Source organism: Buteo buteo, chromosome Z, assembly GCF_964188355.1.
Source record: "Buteo buteo chromosome Z, bButBut1.hap1.1, whole genome shotgun sequence".
In the NCBI taxonomy this organism is placed as follows: Eukaryota; Metazoa; Chordata; class Aves; order Accipitriformes; family Accipitridae; genus Buteo; species Buteo buteo.
Genome location: NC_134204.1, coordinates 15,194,218 through 15,218,025, shown reverse-complemented (window position 1 = coordinate 15,218,025; position 23,808 = coordinate 15,194,218). Strand labels below are relative to the sequence as shown.

The window sequence follows — 23,808 nt, the reverse complement described above, 5'->3', positions numbered from 1 at the left end:
CCATGCAACCTGTAGTAGTAGCAGTATAGCTACTTCACATGTATCATATTGTAAAAGAGGCTCTCGGGTAAGATGCAAAAAAAAATTTTCATACAACAAAAAAAAGATGTTTTGCACTATGACTGTATATAGCCCCTGTTTAAAAAAAAAAAAAAAGCGCAGCTTTAAATATAGTTGTGAACCCTGTATCAAAAAAGTGAGGGGTTTGGTTTTTTGTCAGAGAAACTACAGCTAACTGATCAGTAATCATATAGTTATTCATGGTAGGTATTAACTTCATTTTAAAGAGAAAACAAAAGTAAAAAGTCTCAGCAAGACATTAACTAAGCTAGATGATAACTTCATTTCCACACTGAACACAATGAATGTTTGTTTTTACAGCTGTTACAAGAGTTATATAAGCAATTAGTTTAAATATTTTAAATTGTTACCCTAATTCTGTACTAATATACACTTGTTTTGATTCACTTTATTGAGTGGATCATATAGTTTTCCACAGGGCTCACGTTTTCAGTAACTTAAAAGATATTCTAATATTTTTTTGTTTCCCCAGACAACTGAACTTTATGTTGATTAATGTGAAATAACTGATTTGGGCAAAGTAAAGAATCGCCATAAACAGTGCCTCAGCAATATGCTTCTAGTTACAGTGGCCTCTTTATTACAAATATGTGAAATTATATTGGTATTGCCTTGTTTTCAACAGGTTCCTGATAGCATTGGCTTGATGAACATGACTTGACATACATGTTAGACCTTCACTAGTCCATGCCTATGGACTATATGCTCTTTCCATGCAAGAGGCCAGTGCTGTTACTAAGTATTTCAGAAGTAATAATAGATGCAGGGAGGGTGCTAGCCCTGTTTCTGCTACACTGGGTCCTACTTCTTCCTGGCTTTTTGTGCAGTAAGGCTTGGGGAGTGTTTTGCTGTTTGTAGAGCTGACCTACCTTTCTCTGCTGCTTTTTGTTTGCTCTTTTCTCTGTTGCTGTAGTTTGAGGGTTGCTGGTGTCTTCCCAGAACACACCATGTTCTCGTGTATTTTTACCATGGCTGGTATAGTAGGGTTTTACTCTTTGGAGCTTCTTGGTGCTCTGCCTTTTTAAAAATGATATATAGTAATATTTATGAAATGCATTTTATATGATGGTGCATTGTGTGTGTTTGTGTATGTGAACTCTTTATATACAAGATTAGCCTGGTTAAAAATGCTAATGTAAAGTCTGTGGTTTGCTGTTTCTGGCTTGGTTTTTTGTTGTTTTGGGTTTGTTTTTGGTTTTTTTTCCTCTTAAACTTCTGGGCCGCTCAGCCCTCGCTGTACCCCCATCTTTTAAGAGGATTCTGGTAAATCTTTTTTGGGGACAATAATTTTCTTAAAATTAGGATGATCAACTCTGGAAAAATTGTCCCCAGCCCAAATACTGTTGGGCATAGTGTTGGTACAGTAAGAAAAAACTGCAGATACAGGTGAAGTCTCATTGCTTTTGTCCACTTAAGGTCATATGTTGTATCTTCTGTTGATTACAAAATTGCAATTAATAATTGGGATTCAGAGTACTCAGCTTTTGGCCTTCTGTTTATATTACCTGCTCAGAATAGAATAGAAGTGGAAAAGGAGGGCAGACTCGCCACCAGTGCAACTCCCATTGCAGTCATCTGGAAGGAATTAGCAATGGGATGAGGCAGATTGGTTTAATTAGACTACTGAAATCAAGCATGTAACTTCTTAAGGCCAGAGCGGACAATTGGAGTTCTTGACCAGGTTAGTGCATTTTGTAGGAATTCTTGCATTGAGTCTGGTCATGGTTTTGTATGTAACTGTGCTACAAGTATTATATGCTTTTAGCATAATTCATCTTAATTTCTGACTGTTTTACAGGTATTCCAAGCTGAATTACAGAAGCTTATATATCTCCCAAAGCTCTGGGTATTGTAAAAGGCTTGTGTAATCCATGCTTTGTTTGCTGCTTAGTTCTTTGCTCACCTCTGTAACTGAGTCGCCTCGTCCTGTTGGGTGGCCAACACCTCTTCCTTTGTTGGAGTGGCATCTATTGCCTTTGGGTTGTGAAGGCCTAAGTAGTTTAGAACTTGCCTAGCTGGGAGCTGTGTCTCACAGTGCCTTATCTGTAGTCAGGCTCCTTTAAATGTCCTTCCTTCAAGGGATCCCTGTTTTCTTGGATTCCTGTAGCTCTGAGCCTGCAATGGATATTAGGAACTTTTCAGAGCTTGTTTGCTTGCTGAAGCTTTGGAGAGATACAGAAGTGTCAACTGCTGATGGTCAAGTGCAGTTCATGCCTGTAGGTCTTCATTTCCTCCTTTTTGAGGGTATCAGTCTTTGCTTTCTGATACTGTACTCTTTAATTAACTGAAATGTACCTATCTCCAACATCAGTACTTTCATTTATTATTCATAAACGTGCATTATGAGATCCTACTTTGATTTAGCAGCTTTTCTTGTACAGGCAATTCTATTTTGTAAATGTTGAGTCCTCTAGCTACACCACGAGGCAGATATGAATAAAGTAGCTGAGAAAACTGGTGCTTTTTTCTCCCTGAGAGTGAGTTTCACAGAACTGGCTAGTGTTACCTGAAAAAATTTCCTTTTTTCCTTTGCCTCCATTGTCCATCATTTTCTTCTGTCACGTAGGTAAAAATAAAAGATGCAGAAGTTCCATTTGACTTCACGAGATCTGAACTGTATTACTTTTTTTACTGTGCTTGCATCACTTTAAACCATATTGTATTTGATTCCATGTGCCCACATGGCAAATCGTTATGCATTGCATGCAGGGCAAACATCTCAGGATGCTATTTGCAGTTTACAGCCCACAAAAATGTCAGGCATTTTTAAGGGTTATTTGCGGGATAGTCAAAGAAGGCTGGATGAATTTTGTTTCCAAATTCAGCTTGAGATTTGATGACCGTGCTGTTTCTAACTTCCTTCATCAATATGAAAGAAGCAGGGAGGGATGTTGTGCACCTGTCTGATACTGAGAGCTCAAGTAATGGGGAAGGGGGAAAAAAAAACCTCTTTGGGAGTGCTTCCAGCAAGGCAGTAGGGAACCAGTGCAGAGATGGTAGCTGGTGTGTACTTTCTTGGTGGCTCAAAGGTAGTTCTTCAACACTAATGGCAAGACTGTTACAGAAAGCCTTTTAAGTTCTTCTTTGCGTACTCCTGCAATACATGGTCTGGCTTGAAAATATAAAGAAGTGGGGCTCCATCACACTGTAGAAACAGTATTTTAAAAATACCAAAATAAATAAAATGCGTGGGCACCTTTTCCCCTCGCTTTGTGGTATGCCATCATTGTGATGGGTAACTATAGCAGGATGCTTGTGTTAGAGCAGATCACATAGAGTGGTAGCTGGGTTTTTTGCCCCCTTGTTTGTCAATCTATAACAGAAGCCACAGTAGGAGCAAGAAGGTAATTAGTAACATGTTTTTTTCAGTTCTTCTGAGATATGAAGGGGCAACTTGAAAAATGGCTTGAGAGAGATCTTGTCTCGCTGTCTGAGGAATTTTCTGCTGCGTTATTCTTGTATATTTTTTTTATGTAGGGAGGCTGAAGGGGAAGTTATCAATGATGGTGGCCTGTTAACTTTTTGGTCAACATGTAACCTTTTAAGTAGGTTTTAAAAGTGAGCGAGTTAGAGGTGCTGAGTGTATGCACTCCAAAATTAAGGCATACTCTTAGCTTTGTGTCTGCACTTGTGCTTTAGTTGGCCGTTGTTTTGGAATTGTATAGTGTACTGGCCTGGTTAGATTAGTAACACTTGTGTACCTTTGGCTTTGCTTCCTAAGGTATTACTGCTTTTACAATCTTAAGACTTCTCAGAGCTACTAAAATGGTGTGTGCTTACAGTATTTTCACTTTTCATTTCTTGAAAACAGGAACAACATTTTTAATGAAGGAAAAATCTTAACAAAAGGCAACTTTAAAACCTTATGACTTGCTTACCTAGCATTAAGGTGTCTGTAGGAGCTGAGCACTACCATGTCTTTCAAGATCTGCGTTCGTATCTGTCTTTAAAGTTTCTGTGTACAGCATCTCTAAATTTGTTTTTGTGGGTGGGTTCTTTGTTTTTACTGCTGTGGTTCAGATTGGTCAACAAATGTCAGCACTTTTCTTCTGAAGTGCAGAGAATAAAATGACTGTTCTAATATCTTGTGGTTTCTATTTATATTTGACAAAAGAGATTGTTCTGCAATTTGGATCCATATAAATAGCTTCTTAGGTGTTTAAGCAATGCTGTGTTTCGACAACATTATAGAATTCTGCTTCCCCTCTCCCTGGTCATTTGAATCTTGCAAACTGTTGAAGTACCAAAATCTCTAGTCTCTGCCTTGGTATGAATGTTTTAGTCTTTGTCATAAATGTTCTTCAGGTTTCCTCCCCCCTGCCTTTGAGATTAATGCAATGCTTAGTTTCAGGATTTTTTTTTTGTCAGAGCCTATCCAGTGTAGATGCTGTGTAAAGAAACACAGCTCTTATCATAATTACAGTAAATAAGGAAGCTATGTCAACGATAGCTTTCCCAGGATGAAATACATCACTTACTTGCCCAGTCATGCATACTTTACCAATTACCTAGCAATCTCGGAAGTTTTGCCCTAATAACATAGAGATGTTCAACATCAGATAGAGTTTTTCTCTTTAAAGTGGGAAGAAGTGAAACAGTCAGTTATGGTGAAAACCTGTTGTTTTCCAACTCTTTATTTCCATACAAACACTGCAGAAAAGAACAGTGTTCAGGAGTGTTACCGGATGGCTTGAGAGTTGATGTTGAAGTGATGGCTGACTAGTTGGGGGGAATGTACTGAAAAGTCAGGTAAGCTTTTTATCTTTCATAGTAATTGAGACTCCTGCCTAAGACTTTTTAAATAATAAATGACACAAACCATCTACCTGAAAACCAGCTACCTTCTTACATCTAAGACATAAGCATGTGACTTGAGGCTTTGATAACTACACAAAAGGTTAGATAAAATAAGAGATTTGTATTTTATTGAAAGTGTTTTTAACTGTGTGCAGGTAGGCAGATGCTTATGCTGTAGTGCAGGTGAATTTGCACACTGAGCAACACTCCTGTGATGAGTTCTGATACAGAAGGGAAGGTGCTAACAACACTGCTACAGAAGTGCTGGCTGATACTGGACAAATTGTTTTAACTGGAGCACTCGTAACTTTCAATCTCACAATAAAATATATCTTGCTTTATTCTTGTTTAAAAATCTGTAGTATTAGTGTATTCATGTATACTGCAGAAAATATTTTTTTCATTTGCCAACCATCTGTTGTGGTGATGGAAAATTTGGGTAGAATGCATCAGGAAAAAAGCAGGACTTAGCAAAAATTCAGAGCATGATTAGCGAAGAATGTATTCACCAAATTCTTGCATCTGGTGAAGAGGAGGAACGTTGGTAAAGCTGTGTAAGTGAGAAAATGGAGTAAAAAAACCAGCACAAAACCCAATAAAAAAACCCTCAACCCCAAAGAACAAAACCCCCTATTTACAGTTGTGTTTTCTTAGTTGTGTGATGAATTTTACTATTATCACATACTTGAAAGCTCTGTAGGACTCACGTTCTTAATGGTTCTGTTACATTTATCAGAGCATAGCAAGCTGCATCTCAATAGGGGCCTAAATAGGTTTGGGTAACTAAATATTATGAGGAAGCCTCTTCTCCCAATTCTATCTGAACAGCAATATCCTTGGAATCAATATTGTTCATTAATAAATTAGTCTGAGTGATAGAGCCTTTAGGAAAGTGTTCCTAAAAGGGGAGATTTTGTTTCTAAATTTACTGGGTTTGTTCTTCTCTAAACTCATTTTAGTCCAAGTGCTACTTTTTGCTATGATTTTGGCTACATCTGACCATTTGTTCATGTAGGTCAAACATTTCAGAAAGCTACTTTTAAAATTATTTATTTAGTATAAATTAAATACGCTTAATAGTCTGAGATGTAAAATGAAAAGCACAAAGATTTTGAATTCCTTTTCAGTTGGAGAAATGCATAGTTAACAATATTTCATGCTGTTTATCAGTGATACTTTGAGTAACTGTGTGAGTCTACGACCAAAGGGATGGCAAAATGGTTAAGATGAGCTAGGGCAGTTACCCGTACTTGAAATGGCTACTGTTAGCTAGCATTTGTTTGGTTAAAATGAAAGATGTACATCTGTACCCCATTTGCATAAATTTTATTCATTGTGAAATGAACTACAGCTGCTGATTTAAGACTACAGAGTGATTAGTAGGAGATACTTGTGCATAGAAGTAAAGTATTTAAAGCAAAACAGTATGAACTTGATTTATGGAAAAATACATAGTAATTATAAAAGAGTAACAAAGAATATTTTCATTAATCTCTTCATGTAAACATGTGTGGTGATCAATACAGGGATTTTGTTTTTTTAGCTGTGTGAAAGATTGGTTTCCTGCTTCAGGTGTACACAGACTACAAATAAAACTATATATATTTTTAAAAATAATTATTTCATAAAAATAGAGGACTATCAAGAACAGCTGTTGCCTGAAAATTACTGTTTTTAAAAAAACTGATTAAATCTGTAAGTAATATTTTTCCTTTTTTACCTTCTGAGCATCATTGAAGTCAGAATTCACCTTTAGCAACCTCATATCTAGATAATTTAGAATGTGTTTATCTCCTTTATGCAAACCATGTGTGATTCTCATGGGTAGACTTACAGGTTGGGTTTTTTTTTTATTAAATGAAAAAAAAACCAAACAAAAAAACAACTTACTGTTCCTATAAATGTGGTGTTTCCAGCTCAGCTTTTTAGGTCAGCCTGTTACTTCAGTGGGATAGATTTTTCTAAGTTTAAATCGACCAAGGAATTGGGTGTCTTCTGTGTTTAAAGAATTGTACTTAGATCATATTGTGAAGTTTATAAGTATGGTGCTTCCTGTCTCTTCTCTGAGAATGATGTTTTCAGGAGAAAGAGTAAATGTCTTGAACAGTCACAGCTATGGATGGATGAGACTTGCCCTGTCCCTAGTATGAGGGACTGGAGTTTCCAAACATCTTAAATCTGTGCACTATTCTGAAATCTTCTGGTTATAGCATTTTAAGGGGTGCAGTTATCACATTGCAGATTTGCCACATTTTAAAGGTTTCCTGCTTCCATTAGTGCTGTTTATGAATTACATGTAGTTTCTGGTTGTGTACCTCTAGTAATGTTTGAATTTGAGGTTGTTAACTACTTGCTCTTTCCATGTCTTGCCAAATTGCCCTTCATGTCTTCATTGGCAAACCAGGGGATCTTACATCTGCTGTGTTGCTAGGCTTTTTCTTACATGACACCCTGTGTAACAGAGTGTTTCTGGGGACAGTGGCTGGCTCCTGACAGCTTAGAGTTTATCACGAAGGGCCATTTAACTGGACAATACATTTTTGGGTTCCTGAACAAATTAAAATGATGCAGAGAAGAATTAGAATGTTCATTGGGAAAATATTCTTGAATACGATCATATTTCTCCCTTTCACAAATTTTCTTCTGATGTCAGTGATATTATTATTAACTTGCTTGTCAGTTTGATAATATTCGGAGAAATACATGATCAGAATTCTTTTGAGTAGTTTTGAAAGGAGACTTGCCTGATGTGAAGCAGTCACAGTATATCTTTTGTTAAAGCAACTAAAAATTGTGACTGCCTTGAATTTCCGGTTTCTAGAATTGGTGGCAGAAAAGAAGAAAAAGGGTTGGAGGGATTGAAGATAATTTTCTAACCTTTACAATAAACTCATATTACTATTGAAATTTGTAGTTGATGTTCTGGAAAGTATTAATTTGATTTGTATACCAACATAACCAATGTTGTGAATCTGGGAATGGCTTATCCTCCAGCCTTATGTCCTGTCTTTGACAGTAGCTGATAATTGATGCAGAGGAGCATAGAACAACAGGGCAAAGAAATGTGTAGTCACGCCACAATGGAGTGTTCCCCAGCCTCCAGTGTTTTGTGCCTTTGTTTATGTTCTTTTTGTTGTCTTTTTTCCCCTCCTTTTTCTTTTAAACAACTAAATTTTTGAAAGTTTTAGAGCAAGTTCTTCTAGAGTTTAACTATGTATACTGGAATAATTTATACTTCTGTTTTGCTTTTAAGTGGTAATGAGAAATTTTGTTAGGAGACTATAATCTGGGCTTGGTTTTAGTTGTGATAGTGTGCAGTAGTTACAGTTGTGTATCTAATATTTTAGAAAGATGGCATTATGTTTTTCATGGGGGCGGGGGGCGCAGAATAAGTATGTAATACACAAAGACGGTATATACCAAGAATGATTGCTGAGATTCTTGGCATTAACATCACGTCTTCCTGAGAGTTGAGGACCTAACTGTAAATTTTAATGGAGGACTAAATCAAATGTTTGTTCTCTCTGAATAGACAAGTTACTTAAAGACCAACAGGGTGTTTTTTTTAAAAAAAACCTACCTTGGTACCTTATGTAGTCCTAACTTTAATATTATTTTCATAATTGGTCTTTGAGGAAACTCATGCAGGACAGTAGTTTGTTTTTAAGTAAGCATTTAAAGAATAGTTTGTTTATCAAAAGCTATAGGTAATTAATTTTCAAATCAACGTTGTAGCTATCCTTTGGAATGGTCCTTCAGATTTGTCCTTCTGTGTTCAAAGGTTAAAGATATTTTAAGTTTGTCTCTAGCAATCCAAAATAATTTGTGGCCAATCTTCAGCTTTGTTCTGTGCTTCTGTTTAAGTAGTAATACTGTAGCTTTAGGTACTAGAAAAGCTGTTAACGGTTCAACTATAAAACCTGTTTTGCAGAAGTTTTAACAGTAAAGCAAAGCTGTCTATAAATTTGGCATACAAGATAACACATTGGGAATAATTAACATAATTCCGAGGGTGAGGATGTTAGGATTTTTTTTTACAAATAGAATCTGTGTCTTGGTTAGAAGTAATATTATAAGACAGTAGTTTAGAAAGTGGTCCATTTTTGAACTGCTGTCACTGCTTCAAGCTGACTGCAACACCAGAATGTATATTTCCTGCCACCTTTATCCATACTTAGTAATATTAAAAAAAAATCCTTTAATTTACAGGATTTTATGCCCACTTGCAAAAGAGAAATGTATACAGTCACAGTAGGCATTTAAACTTTACTTTCCTGTTTACTTACAGAAGGACATAGTGCAAGTCTAGATATACAGAGCTAAATATGAAGGATTAGACTCATAAGTGTAATCCCAATACAAGACTTTCTTCTTATCTGAGGTTCTAGTGATTTCTGCATCCTACCTTGGAAATGCTGTCTTTTGCACTGCTTTCTACTTAATAGACATTTTTATAAATGTGAAGGTTAATTTCTACCTGATTGATGTAGGAAGAACAATTCTTTTACTTTCTTTGCTGACTGCCATGAAAGAGAGGAGGTGTGCTTTTTTCATATTACTGAGCCACTTCCATCTATTCATAGTTTTATTAAGCTGCAAGAGTGAAAATAGTAATGAGTTCTTAGCTTTTATTTTCTTCTACTTTCATGAACAGGAGTTACTGGAACTTCTCTGTATTCAAAATAAAGTGATTTATATATAGTTCACCTATGGAAGCTATAGGAATCAAAGTAAATAAATCTTTAGGTACATTCTGCAGAAATCGCCTCTACTTTTCAGGGTGATGCTCTCAATTGTTAAGATTTGTTATACATTGTGGGGTTTTTAATCTAAAATTTATGAGAATTATTTGGAAAAACTTAATACAGCACAGTATACTCGTGCAAAATACTTTGCACCTTACTGAATCAAGTGTGATAACATAATTTTAACAATGATTGTAGAGGATCTCTATCTGGCTTTGTATTCAGTACATTTTTCAACATAACAGTTACTACCTAAAATTGATACTACAAGTGAACAAGTATTTCTGTTTTTACTTTATAAATTGAGACATACTTTCAGTCTAAACATATATTACTGTGTTTATGAAAATCATAGGCTGAATGTAAACTGTTCATGTGCTAATTCTTTTCAATCTGGCAAAGAGGAGTTGATGTGTCAATATAAATAATTCAGGAGTGATCTCTGTGTCATGCAGTTTGCTTTTTTATGTAGGTTTCTCTTCTGTTGTTCTTAGAACCTGGTTCTTTTTCTTCTGTGCAGTTTCCACATTTTGAATTAGATGTAAATCAAGAATACTTCATGTTATGAGAGATTACATAATTGTCCTCATTTTTTTTCCCCAGCAAGTTGTTAATGGCAGGATATGCCTTCTCATTGGTGTTTCATTTCATTATTAAAGGTGTTGATAAAAAGTGTTTCAGCAGGCTGTCATCTAGGCTTACAAAGACACCTTCAAGTAACTTGATTTCTAATGTTTTGTTGCTTGTGATAACTGATATTTGATAACTATGTCAGTGGAAATGGAGAACAGTGCATTAATGTTTCTAGTTGGGGTGTGTTTCACTCAACTTCTTTGTTTTGTCAGCATGTAGTTTTAACAGGCCACTAAGAGCAGCTTTGCATTATACAGTTGCATAGCACTTAAACTTTAAAAAATCTCTGATAAATGTGGAGGTGTACAGTGAATTCACCAGAATCATCAATTTATATTGTGATTCTTTCCTTTAGTAAGAGGAAGGCATTTCCTGTGTTCTTAGTCAAGGATGAAATGCTTGACTGTATTGAAGTACAGTTTCATTCTTTAGGAGAAGTCTTTAGGCGTATTTAGTCTCTTATTTCACTTTTTTGCACTATGATTCTAGTAGGCGTGATAGGAGCTGCTGGTGCAGTGTCTCACTTGAGAGTTTACTACTGTGTGCGTACACTGATTGCTGTGTACATGTACTGTCCTAGCATCTACTAAGTGAAGCATATAAAATACACGCTCCTCAGTTTAACTCATTATGCCTGACTTCAGAGTTACTGAATTATTTGTGTGCTAAAGCCTACCATTGTTTTTGTTTGCTTTTTATTCACATGTGCATAACAGAATAGCAAACTGGCGTGCTGCTAGTGTACTGAATGTGGTCAAACAATGCTGCTAAATCTGTCAGGGGAAAGGAGTTGTCAGTTGTGCTAATATAGCTATTGCTGGTCCTGTTTCATCCCAGCATTAGATGGAGCACTAGCAGGTTTGTGTAGCTGGAGCTCTGCGGTGTTCTTTCTCTCTAGAGAATGGGATCTGTCAGAATGCATCATGGTTCTCACTGGGGAAAAACAATGTCACAGTCCTGAAGGGGTGAAAAAGTGAGTCAAGCCTGAAAAGGCCATGAGAGTCTAAAAACAAACACCACCCCAACTTTGAAGATTTTTAATATACATGCATCTATGAATTACTTTAAGGTGTAGAGAATTACAGCATTCTTGAGGCTAGGGTTTTAAAAACACCAGTTTTGCTCTGCGCTAAAGATTATTGTTATATGTACTGGGTGTTATCAGTGCAGACAGTTGCGGGTGAGAAACTGTTTGGTGTAACAGAAGTAGACAGAACAAAGGTATCTGCTACTTCAAAATGCTTGCTATCCAAAAAAAGAAGACAGATACACAGAAAATCAGACAGTAATGATAATCAACCAAAGCTATTGTTGCAGAACACAAGTGTGCTGGCTTGAAATTTTTTTGTATATCAACAAGTTTTTGATGAGATTTGAGGCAAAGTGGCTTTGTGTACGTTAATTGGGACAATTTGCCAAGTGTAAAAGTGCAGGTAAAAAAAAAAGATGGTCTGACTTTTTTTTTCTAATGAGTCCCTTCTGGAAGGGGTATGTCCTGCTTCCACCACTCTACCTGTGAATGGCTCAGTGGCACAGCCATTTCTGCATGGATTTTTGTAAGACTTCAGTATTTAGTTTGACTTGGTAACCCAGCAGAAAAGTAACATAACCAAAAGAATGAAAAGTATTCTGCTGAGTTAGTTAGCAGAATTGTTTTAATGTGAACTTGATGGGTGCCAGAGTAGTGTAAAGGATAGGGTGTATCATATAGTGGGATGGGGTAGCGGGGAGGAAAGTAAGGGAGGGGTTTATACATCTTTTGGCAGGAGAAAGCTGTAAGATCAGCTCAGTCATTTTGCGCAACTCCACCCTCAGAATCACCATGGGAAAGAATGTGAAGATACTTGGTTGTCACTATGGACCAGCTTGAGATGGTAGAATCATTTATGTTGGAAAAGGCCCTTAAGATCTTCGAGTCCAACCGTAAACCTAACACTACCAAGTCCACCACTAAACCATGTCCTGAAGAGCCACGTCTACATGTCTTTTAAATACCTCCAGGGATGGTGACTCAACCACTTCCCTGAGCAGCCTGTTACAATGCTTGACAACCCTTTTGGTGAAGAAATTTTTCCTAATATAAGTCAGCATCTCAGTAATAAATGAGGTAAGTCAGGAAAGAATAGACTTTTGAGGGGTCTTGAAGTTATACCAAGTAGCTTCTCGTGCTTGTCTTCTTTTTTGGATAGAAAAGCAAGAACTTATGAAGAGCTAGAGTAAAGGTTAATCAGAACAAAGAAATCTCTGCAGCAGTGGTCTGAACTGGGGTCCTTTAAAAGAGACAAAAAAACAACCCCCCCCCCCCCCCCCCCAAAAAAAAAAAACAACCCCAAACCAAAACTCCTTGTCAACACCAACATGAGCTGTTAAGCTTGATAATGAAATGTTATGGCCATGATATTTCTTCCTTTGGGAGCTCAGTCTCTGATTTTGTCCCGTGTTTTTTCCATTGCTGCATTAATCCATGTTCTTCCATGCTGTTGCATGAGTTTGTGACAGGAAGATAACACAGTGCTGTTATCTGATCTTTGATTACAGGAAAGCCACATGGCTTAGGTAGTGAATCCAGAATGTATTTAGTCTATTTTCAAGCCTATTTTAATGTAAGGGACAGACTAGCAAGAGACTATCTCTCCATTTATGAAGTGATGTTATTTTGTTTAAGTTCTTTTACATCTGCCACATGTGAGGTTCTGTTAGGCCTGCCTACTTTCCCTGTTGGCTTTATTTTTAATAAAAATGACTCACAGTTGAGTAACTAAGTAAATTTTCTACTTCTTTCTAATATGTGATGCATTTCCAGAAGGGGAAAAACAGGACAGCCAGTCTTTCCTTGAAGTTAGTATGACAAAATTCTTTTGGTAACTTTTGTGGAAGAGATTTTTTGCAAGAAGGTTCTTCTGAACTTTAAAAGAAGACTTGAACTGACAAGGCTTGACCAAAAAGGCTTCTGTAATCTTAGTTCTTTCTAAGGGTATTTATTTCTTTACTATCTTGTTTTTTTCTACAGCAGTAGTGTTGATATAACCAAAGTGTGAACTAGTTAACTTGCTGTATTCATATTACCAATTTGATAGTGGAAATATCTGTCATGTTCTCAATTTTCTCACAGTGTTTTAGAGGTCATACTGGAGTCCCCAGTTTGCTTCAAATTACTTGTCTGCTAGTGAAGCTTCTGGGAAATACCTGGCTGCTCAACTAGGCAGTACAAAGATGGGTTTTCCTCAAACTTTTCTGTCTCTCTATAAATGAGAGTTTTTCTCAGCAGAAAGAGGACAATGTGAGGAAAAGTTGCTATAAGTGCAGTTTTTCATACATGAGTAAAATGGGTTTAGTGCAGATTTTAATTAGCAAGCCTTGTTATAAAGGTCTGCCATTGCTACAGAGTTGTTAACATGGGAATTGGTAGCATCATCATGTCCTGGTTTCTTCACATCCCAATTGTCTGCTTTTCTGCACAGCACACCTTGCTCGCTTCTGAGTTAGTGCCCACTCTGTCAGGTAGCTGAATAGAAATGTTCATTGCCAGTTGTTGTGGTTTAACCCCAGCCAGCAACTAAGCACCACGCAGCTGCTCACTCACTCCCCCCCCATCCAGTGGGATGGGGGAGAAAATCAGGAAAAGAAGTGAAACTCCTGGGTTGAGATAAGAATGGTTTAATAGAACAGAAAAGAAGAAACTAATAATGATAACACTAATAAAATGACAACAGTAGTAATAAAAGGATTGAAATGTACAAATGATGCGCAGGGCAATTGCTCACCACCTGCCGACCGACACCCCACCAGTCCCCGAGCGGCGAATCCCTGCCCCCCCTTCCCAGTTCCTAAACTAGATGGGATGTCACATGGTATGGAATACACCGTTGGCCAGTTTGGGTCAGGTGCCCTGGCTGGGCATGAGAAGCTGAAAAATCCTTGACTATAGTCTAAACACTACTGAGCAACAACTGAAAACATCAGTGTTAACATTCTTCACATACTGAACTCAAAACATAGCACTGCACCAGCTACTAGGAAGACAGTTAACTCTATCCCAGCTGAAACCAGGACACCAGTGATGTACAAGAGGCTTCCTGGGCTAGTCTCGTGGTCTTTCCTGTCCATATAGTGAGCTTAGTTTTGGTAGAGGTTTAGCTTGAGTATGTAGCCATCTGCACTTTCAAAATTAAAACTTACAAGCATATTTCCAGTCATTTTGGAAAGTTATTGTTGCTGCTTGTTTTCCAGGGAATTGAAGTATAACATTTTGAAGAGCTCTAAGGCTGCTCACCTGGGCTCTTTCTTGTGGTGTAATGGAGTGTGTTACAGGTCCAAAAGAGGTGTGAGTCGGGGAAATTCCCACCCAAGGCAGGCCAAAGTGTAGAAATCAGCCAAACTGTATTTTCAGAGAAACCAAATTACGAGGAAGTTTTTTTCCTCTCCTATTATGTTCCCTTGAAATTAGGGGCTATGATGTAAACTATTTGTAGTGCTATAACTATCCCAGCCTACTTGTCTTCAGTGTTTCTCTTGTTTCTATGGCTTGTGCTATTGCAAACCTCTCAAACTGAGTTAAGCCCTGGAAAAGTAAACTGTACAGAGGAATCCTAAACTTGGGATGGATCTACTAAGATTTTCACTGTCTCTAATTTCTGTGATCATGTCAAATTTTTTTTTTTGCTTGGTTGGGGGTGGGTTCAAAGAGATGCATGCACATGTTCCAGTTTAAATTCAGAGTTATTGTATGTTTGATTTTTGCTATGCATACAGTTCTGTAATGCAGGGTAGCTCTGTCTGTACTTGTGGCTGTCTATTCAAAGCTGACTTTGCTTATTGCTGTGACTTAGGTTTGTGGAAAAGGTTATTTCACACCAAGCTGGTGTGACTGAGATCAATGCCCACATTTAGGAGCCTGTCTTGTTTTCCCAACATCTCACTGATCCTTTGTCTGAAAAAAAATCACAATTATGTGGTATGGCAGTAGCATGTCTGTACATGTGTTATAGTTTCATTATAGGCAGTATAGTCAGTACAATTGATTCACCTTACCCTTGAGTAGGCATCTTGCAGCTGGTCAGGTTAACTGTTTTTGACTTCATTGGCTCACAGATGAGATCTCCATTGACTTACACACCTTAATTGAGATGTCTACCTGTAGGTGTCAATCTTTAAATACTGTCTTGTATTCCTGATGGTAGTGCAAGTACAGGGTCTTGTCTTTCCAAATATGCTCTGGATATATCCTGATGAGCTTGCTAGTTATGTCTGCTTTTTCAAATTTGTTGCTCTTAAAGTTTTTAAACTATAGAAGGTGATAAACTCAGCTTGGCTTGTGGAGAGGTGGTGAAGAAGGTGCTTTCTTTACATCTCTGAAACTTTTGATTTCCTTTGTATAATGAAAAATATACAAATATCCTTTCAGGATGAACAGGGAAGTAAAAGACTGTATGCCACAAATTCAGCTGTAGATGTTTGTACTGCAGTGGGAAGCAGGTTTCTTTTACTGAAGTGAGTGTGGGGCACCACACACAAAAGCCTTCTTGCTGCTTTCCATATGTCTGGGGTTTGGACTTCTCAGGCTTTTTCTAAAGACTTCATTTTATGTAATGCATTTTTTTCTTTTTTGGTAATGTAATACTTTCTAACAGTTCACATCCCCAGTATAGCCTTGCTATTTCATTTATTTCAAACTACAGTGCTGTTGATAGTATTGTTGTAGTACCTATTACACAGTGTCTAATCAGACTGCACGAGAGTCCTGCAGTCAAGCATCTCCCTTTGAAAACTGTCCTGCTGCAATGCCACCATGTACAGAGCTTACTGCAGTTTCTGGTACAGTAGCTCTGCGTGCAGCTCTCTGCGCCCAGCCCCACTCTGTGCTGCTTGTCCCACTCTGCCTCAACTCCCAACCTTATTCTGCAAGGTGGGGCAATATTGTCTCTTCTCACCGTGTTTGGTAGTCCTTTTCCATCTCCCAGAAGAATGTAGGGTCATCAATTGGTGTCTGAATCCTGGTTTGTGAGGTTTAGGGGTTTTTTGCTGGGATGGTGGACCATTAGGAAGAAAGGAGAAGGCATACTTAGTCTCCCTGTTTACCTTGTAGTTAACTTCCTTTGTGACTGAAAGTCCTAGCCCTCAAGTATGTTTAGGGTGATTGTGGACAGGGATTAATATGGAGAGCAGAAAAGAGTCCCATCTTCCGAAAATCCCACCAACCCTTTGTCTGGAGGGGACAAAGAAGTCGTGGTATGGCAGTAACGTGCTATCTTTTTACTGCTGTCTTTAAGTTTACTTCTTGTCTTTAAATTACAAGGGCATTAAGGATAAAGCTGTTCAGTTACAAGGTGTTAGGATTGGAGTTTCAGACACTAAATGTTTTTCTTTGTCAATTGTAAATTTAAGATGTGGATTAAAATCTGCTTTAAAATAGGAGTCTTGCTCCTCCATGGGCTTTAGCATTTATTCTAGAGAACTTGGGTGTGCCTGGTTTTGGTTCTAAGCATAAATCAAATTGATGCTTCTTGAGGTAAAAATTATCTGCATCCTTAATTAAGACGAGGAGAGTACCTGTGATACTTGGGAAACTGCATGTTGAATGCACGTTTAGATTTTTTACTTTATTTTTCAACTGTATCCGCTAATAACCTGTTTTCTTTTGTAGAACCCTGTGATAATATGAGAGAGATTCTGCAAAATGTGGCCAAACTACAAGGTGTTTCAAATATGAGAAAACTAGGTCACTTGAATAATTTTACTAAGGTAAGAGTTCAAATGGTATCATAGAACAAGTCATTACCCAGACAAAATATTTTGCTTGTACTTTATCAGACATTGGCTGAGAGATTCATGAAACAGCTTAGTATCATGGACCAGTACTTGAAATCTATGTACTGTGGGAGAGGAAAGGAGCAGATAAGGACAAGCAGATACATGAATGCAGGCTTATGCTGAAGTTTGTCTGAATGTCCTACTGGCTGAATTTTTGTATTGTTTTAGTGTTTAGCAGCCTGAAATACCTCCCAATTAATGGGTTAAGTTGCACAAAGAGAGCTAAAGATTGGTTAGTGCTCCACCGAATTGAATCAAAAATGCGAAATGCCAGACACTCTGGGTGTAAGCTGTCAGAAGTATGGTGAGGGCAAGTACTATATCAATGAGCATCATATGCAGTGGTTTGGACACTAACAGAACAGCAACCATCAACTTTCACTGCAGTTTTCATAGCGAAAAAGATTTACAGGGGTGATTTCTAGAAATGGTCTGTATTGCTGATTTTTGAGGTGCTTTTTATCAAATATCCAAACCATGGGAATGTGACAGGTACTTGCCTGAAAGTATGGTATGTTGGAAGCTGTCATTGTGAGCTGACAGGAGGCAAGAATTAAAAACTTACGTCAGGATGAGAGTGTAGACTGAAGAAACAGGCCAGCAAAGGCCTTCAGAAGGAGAACAAGTACCCTTTTTTGGGGTAGATGAGGAACCTGTGGAGAAGAGCAGAGAGGACTGATGGAAGGTGGACAGGAAGTTAGGAAACAGTTGTTGTAGCATACTTGAATGGTTGTGGTTCGACCAGTGTTCCATTTGTGAAAGGAAGGGAAAACTGCATTGCAGTCAGTGAGCTAGGAGAGATGGAGCTTCGGTGCGAGTGTTACCCAAATGGATGGGCTGATACTCAGGAGCTGGTAAGTTGTATACCTTTCTGATAGAGTACCACAGAGAGGGCAACATGCCTGAAGATAACACCCAAGTTTTGGTGACAGAGGATGGATCCTGCAATCAGCAGCAGCCAATAAACAAGGTAGTAGTGGAGGATTTTGTGGGTAAAGTAAGGTTTAAATTATTGTTGTTGTAGATGAGCTGGTAACAGGTCATTGAGTGAGATAACCAGGAGGCTTTGACAGTTTTGAGACTTATCTCAAGTGAAAGAACAAATGCTCAAGGGCAGGTTTGGGGGGCCAGTTTATATGAGAAAGACAAACATGCATGCTGATCTTTGAAGTAGGTGTGCTCCTTGGGTGTTAAAAGCATTCCTTGCAAGATTGAACAGCACTTCAGTAGTAGTGTATGAGATTTGGTTAGCAGGGGGGTGAGTACTGAGAACAAAATCACAATAGCAAATACACTGGTCTTCTAGCGCATTAATAATAAATCTGTAAGTGCCCCATTTTCTGAGTTGGTTCAGAGCACATGTAGGTGCATAGCATTCACTGAAGAAATGAACTTACTTATACTGAAATCTTTCATTTGGGTTATTGTCTTGTGTTTGTTAGACATCCACCATTGACAAAATGCTACTGTTTTTACTGAGATTCCAGATTGTGTTCCAAGAAAGCCATTATTCTGCTAGAAAAGGCCAACACATAGATATGTTTCCTTTTTGTGCTAATCTGGAAACTTTCAAATGTGAGTGCCTCCAAATTCTCTAGTTGCCTTAAAATTAAAAGAACTGGATTAGGTTTGCAGATGCATGATTCCTAGTGAAAAGTCAATATTTGAACCTATGGATCTTAAAACAGTGTTGATTTTTACTACTGAAATCAGATGTTAAACAGCTCTAAATGTGGTAAACTAGTAAATATGCACACTGTAATTAAAGCACGAACCCACAATTCTTTTTAAAAGATAGCTTTGAAAAATTGAATAATTCCATAATTGAATATTTGAAGAATTTGTCCTTTATACTTAACCTCGTGTTAAAAATGGAAAATACTTACAAAAACACAAGGAAGGTTTTCTAAATTGGACTTAAAACTGGGAAGAAATGATTAATTTGTGGAAAGCAATTTTGTAAAATTAAATATGACTTTTAAATACGGAGACAGTAGTTCATAACCTGGTTTTGATCCTGAATTAGAGTGACCCTTTATAAGGGAATCATCCTACTCTATTTAATATTTAGCACTTGTTCTTATATTCATCTCCCTGGACTACCTGCTTTATAAATGTGTAACTTGTACATTTGGTTTTGAAAAGTCTTCCCATTTTTGTTTAAATGCAGCTATGAAAATAGAATAAAAGTTGCAAATTGTATTGTACTGTCTGCCTTGTGGTTGGAACAATTCTGCATTTTTCATTCCAGTGAAAAGCGTGAAAGCCTGGAGCTTGGGGGAGATGGTTTTATTTCCTTTTTGCACTCTGGTCTTCTACCATGAATTGATACAGTCACAGTTCCCCTTTTGTGAGATAGGAGTGTGGGCAAGATAGATACGCTAAGAGCTGAGGTTGTTTGTATCCTGTCTTGAAATTATACTGAAGACAAACTTGATTTGTTTGTAAATTCTTGCATTTTATGGTCCATTTTTGAAAGACGACTGGTTATCTAGGATATTTGTCCTATGGACAGGGAAAGGACCTGTGAATTTTTTTATAGCATATTTCTCATAAAATAATTCAGCAGAAAAATCTATAAAATTTAACTCTCCTGCTAGGAATATTACTATACTTAAAAGAAAATGTCAGTACCAATCTAAGAAGTTGCTCCCCACTGCCCCAGATTTTTCCTTCAAAGATGGGGCAAATCTCGCATTTGGAAGAAATGGTGGGTTTTTTTGGTCAAGGGAAGTAAAATGTTTGTATTCATGTGGAAATAAGTAACGTAAGTTAAGGTGGACTTTCCTGATGGAGATCATGGTAGACATTAAGCTTTATATGAGTTTCAAGATATCTGAGGTATATTAGGTTCAGGTTTCTTTCCTTGAAAGAGGACTAGATTTTTAAGGTGGGCTTTGTTCCCCCTACCGCATTTCATTTAAGGAGAAAGAGAGTAATCACCCTTCTAAAATTACTGAACTGGACTCCAGGATTTTATGCACAAGTTGAATATTTCAAATAAAATTTATTAAAATAATGGCAGTCAGCAGTCAACAGGATTTGTTACTTTATCTGCAGGAGTGATACCATAAGGCAGATATTTTGTATGAAGCTTGACTCCCTTTTCACTTGTTTTTGCCTTCAAGAGAAGTGTTAACTAGTGATGTTCAAGTCTCCACAGCATCCATACTTAGTCTGCAAAGTATGCTGTATATATGATATTTTACAAAAACTTGCATTTAATTCATCAAATTTTAGCTAGTACTTCTGAGTAAAAACCTTTGTGTTCTTGGCTCTATGGCTGCAGAACATGGGTTGTTCTTGCCCAACAGGTGCTGTAAGTCTTCTCCAAGAAATTAGCATCCCCAGCCTGGTGATACTCAGGCTGTGGAAAGGTATGTTTAGTTCTGAACTGCAGTAGTGGCAGACTTGGAAATTTTTCTACTTATCTGCTGCTCATCACCTAATAAATGAAGCTGCAGTTCTGTGGGCAAAAATGTTTATGAAGTACTGCCTAAACTGTATCAGGCAAGTATTCTTGTTCCTTTCAAACCACCTATATCACTATTTAAGCTAACCTGAATTTTGACCTGAAAACTGAGGATTTGACCTCTGATAAATGGTCAGCAACACTTTAAGTCACCACAGCAGTTCACAAGCTCGGTATGTGCCTTTGGCTTCAGTAAACTGAGTAGGATTACTCATCTTTCATTTATAAGGCCAGCTACATAAGGCAAGCATCTTGAAGTTTCCCAACTTCTGCTGATTAATACCAGAACATGATGGTTACTACTTTGGGGTTTTCCCCACCCCCATGAGAAGTAGTAAGTGATAAATTACTGAAAACCAGAAGGAACTGTACAATTGCATTTACCTAGTGGAAAATATCTTTTGGATTTGAACTATTTATTTAGAATCCTTTATTATAGAAGGTTTATCCCACTGTTAGCTTCTGAGGGATCCTTTATACCTTTTTAAATCTAAAAGCATATTTAAATAATGAATGGAAAAAAGATCCACAGATGTTGTTAATAGGGATTTCTATTTTTTGTTCAAAAAGAAAGGTGCTTCTTTAAGGAGAAAATGAAAGTGAACTAATTTTAGCTTAAACTTAGCTGTTTAATAGCATCAGTGTTATGGAAAACTGCATTTTCAATCTGCTCAAAACTAATTCTGTCATTATTTAATGAGGCTCTACTAGTCTGCTTTACATATCTGTTAGCTTTTGACCATGCTGATGAGTTTCACTGGGATATGGATTGAGTTTGGGACTATAGAGGCTTTCATGGATTTCATCTGTCTGATTCATAGTCCGTCATTTTAAGAGTCTCAACTGTCCTTTGCAAAACCCCAGTATCCTAGAATCTGAATGTAGTATTGACTGACTGTAACATTCATCCAAGTAGCTCAACTACTATGGCCAAAACTTGAAATCTCATGATGAAGTGTGTAGCAGAGAGGAACAGAACATCTGCTTAGGGGCATTCAACTATAGAACAAATCTGGAGAGCTCATGGGTCTAAATCCAGAGTCTGCAGTTTCGGTAGGGGCTTCTCTTAAGACTAGGATCTACTAAGTAGTCTCCTCATAAATATTACCAGTGATGGTTCAAGCTGTATTTCCAAAATTACTGTATCATAATTACATTTTGGATGCATAGAATAATGTCATACTTTTACCTAGTAATTGCTGTAACTATCCTGTTAAAAATAAATTTGAATGGTCTCAGTGTGCACTCAACTTCTGTATGCAGTTGACCTCCTGTGGTTTTGTTGGTTTGAGCTACTGTTTCCAAGACATGCTGATGTGTTACTTGTATTGCTATGACTCATCCAAGTAGTATGAAAAACTCATAGCTGACAGTAAACATGAAAAAAACTGTTTTGTAAGTTAGTCACTGTCTGGCCTAGCGTAAGTACCATTTTGTCCTAATATTATATCATACCCTCAAAGAGTCTGTGCTATTCCCATTCATTGCCTATTATATAAAAAAATTTGAATTTTAGAGGTGACTTATTGGCAATTTTAACAAGCGAAGTATACTCTGTATGTATAGGTATAGACATACATAAAATTATTGTGTAGATATAAAGTATATACATTTTATATATTATATCTATATATTGGAAAAATATAAAGTATATTTGCATAATTCCAGGCATTTATATGATATGAAAATCGATTGCCATTTTAGTGAAACATAGCAATGTATAGCCAAAAGCAGATTTTAGTATTCTGGTACTGCCTGCTTACAAACTTGTACTACAATGATATGCATGTTAATTGCTAAATGTTACAGTCAAACATATGACAGTTACTTGGCTTTGTCAGGAATTTAGCCATCTACAAAAATCACTGCATTTGGGCCAGAATCATTGACCTGCTTAATGTTGTTTGAAGGTGAAGTGAGAAGAAAGTGGCAAAGTTTTCCCTATAATATATATGAGACCAGACATTTCTAACTGAGCAAATACTAAAAGCATTGAGAGCAGCTGAACAGTGTCGTCTTCATACCAGCTTCCATGACTTTTCCCTGCCTGCCCCGCCCTCCCCCCAACATATATCAATCCAACCTTACTTTTGCCAGGGCTTTTTTTGCGAGACTAAATAAACTCAATGGCTAGGCCTTCATGGGTGTATTTTCTAGCTACCTTGTACAGTATTTTAGTGTTTCCAAAGGTAAAAATTCCTTTTTTTTACGATATGATGTCACATTAACTCATTTAGCTTATAGTTTGATGTAACTTATAGATCTTGCTTTCTTTTTGAAATTTGCTTTTGTATTTAACATTCTGAATATTTTCTGGACATTTTGTATTTCTCAGCTGGACTCTTTCAGTTTTTATGTGTCTATTAATGTGTGCTACCGTGAAGGATATGATATTCCTTTTATTTAATTGAATTTTCTTACTGAGTTTAGGCACTCCTTTCAAATCACTGAAACATTTTGAATTCTGATCTTGCTGTCCATCTTTTAAATTCTTTTTTAGCTAGAAATCCTGTAAGCACACTACTGTGCATACATTGCAAAGAGAGCTAATACACAAGCAATGAGGGCCCACTGGAGTGAGAGTAAACTAACAGCTAAAGTAGCTAATCTTGTATTTACATTTTTAGCCAATTTTATCAGTTCATTCTCTGTGAGAAATAGTTTACGTGTATGCACAGACATCAAACACTTTAGAAATGTGTATTGACACAATGGTTAAACTTGATGAAAGTTACAACTATTGCCAGGTTTACATGACTATGAGTTTCAAGATACAGTCAAGTTTCTTTCTACATTAGTGAAAGTGGCAGCATGTATATAGAGGAAAACAGTTGGTATTGAGGAGCTAATAACCAGACTATATGTATTTGGTAAGAGTAGTTACTGACAACTAGACTAGAGTTGGTCCGGTGAACTGAATGGTCTTTAGCAATTGCAGCAAGTTACGTGGGTTCCTGGAACACGTCGTCTGCTGTAGTTTCATCTCAGGACCACTCAAGAGGCAAACCAATGGTAAGTGCAATGATAGAAGACTTGCTTCAGAAATGCGCTAGTGCATACAATAGCCGCTTTCTCAAAAATGTTTTTTCCTACATAAGAATTATAATTCTGGTTTTTTTTTAAAGTAGGAAAAAAGACTGTTGAGGATAATCTACTATGTTTAAATTAGGATTTCTCATTTGTGTCTGGGGTGGAATGATGGGGAAGGGATTAGATGTATAAATGATTAACCTAAACAACTATTAATGTACTTGTCTGAAACTGAACAAT

General features: G+C 37.2%; 1 protein-coding gene across 1 annotated transcript in view; it reads left to right on the top strand.

The window, feature by feature from the left end:
* Window positions 1-23,808, top strand: part of RICTOR (RPTOR independent companion of MTOR complex 2) — an 88,270-nt gene that overhangs the window by 2,026 nt on the left and 62,436 nt on the right. The window contains exon 3 of the mRNA XM_075021884.1: window positions 16,900-16,997. Within this exon, the coding sequence (XP_074877985.1) occupies window positions 16,900-16,997 (98 nt within the window). The remainder of the gene's footprint in view (window positions 1-16,899; window positions 16,998-23,808) is intronic.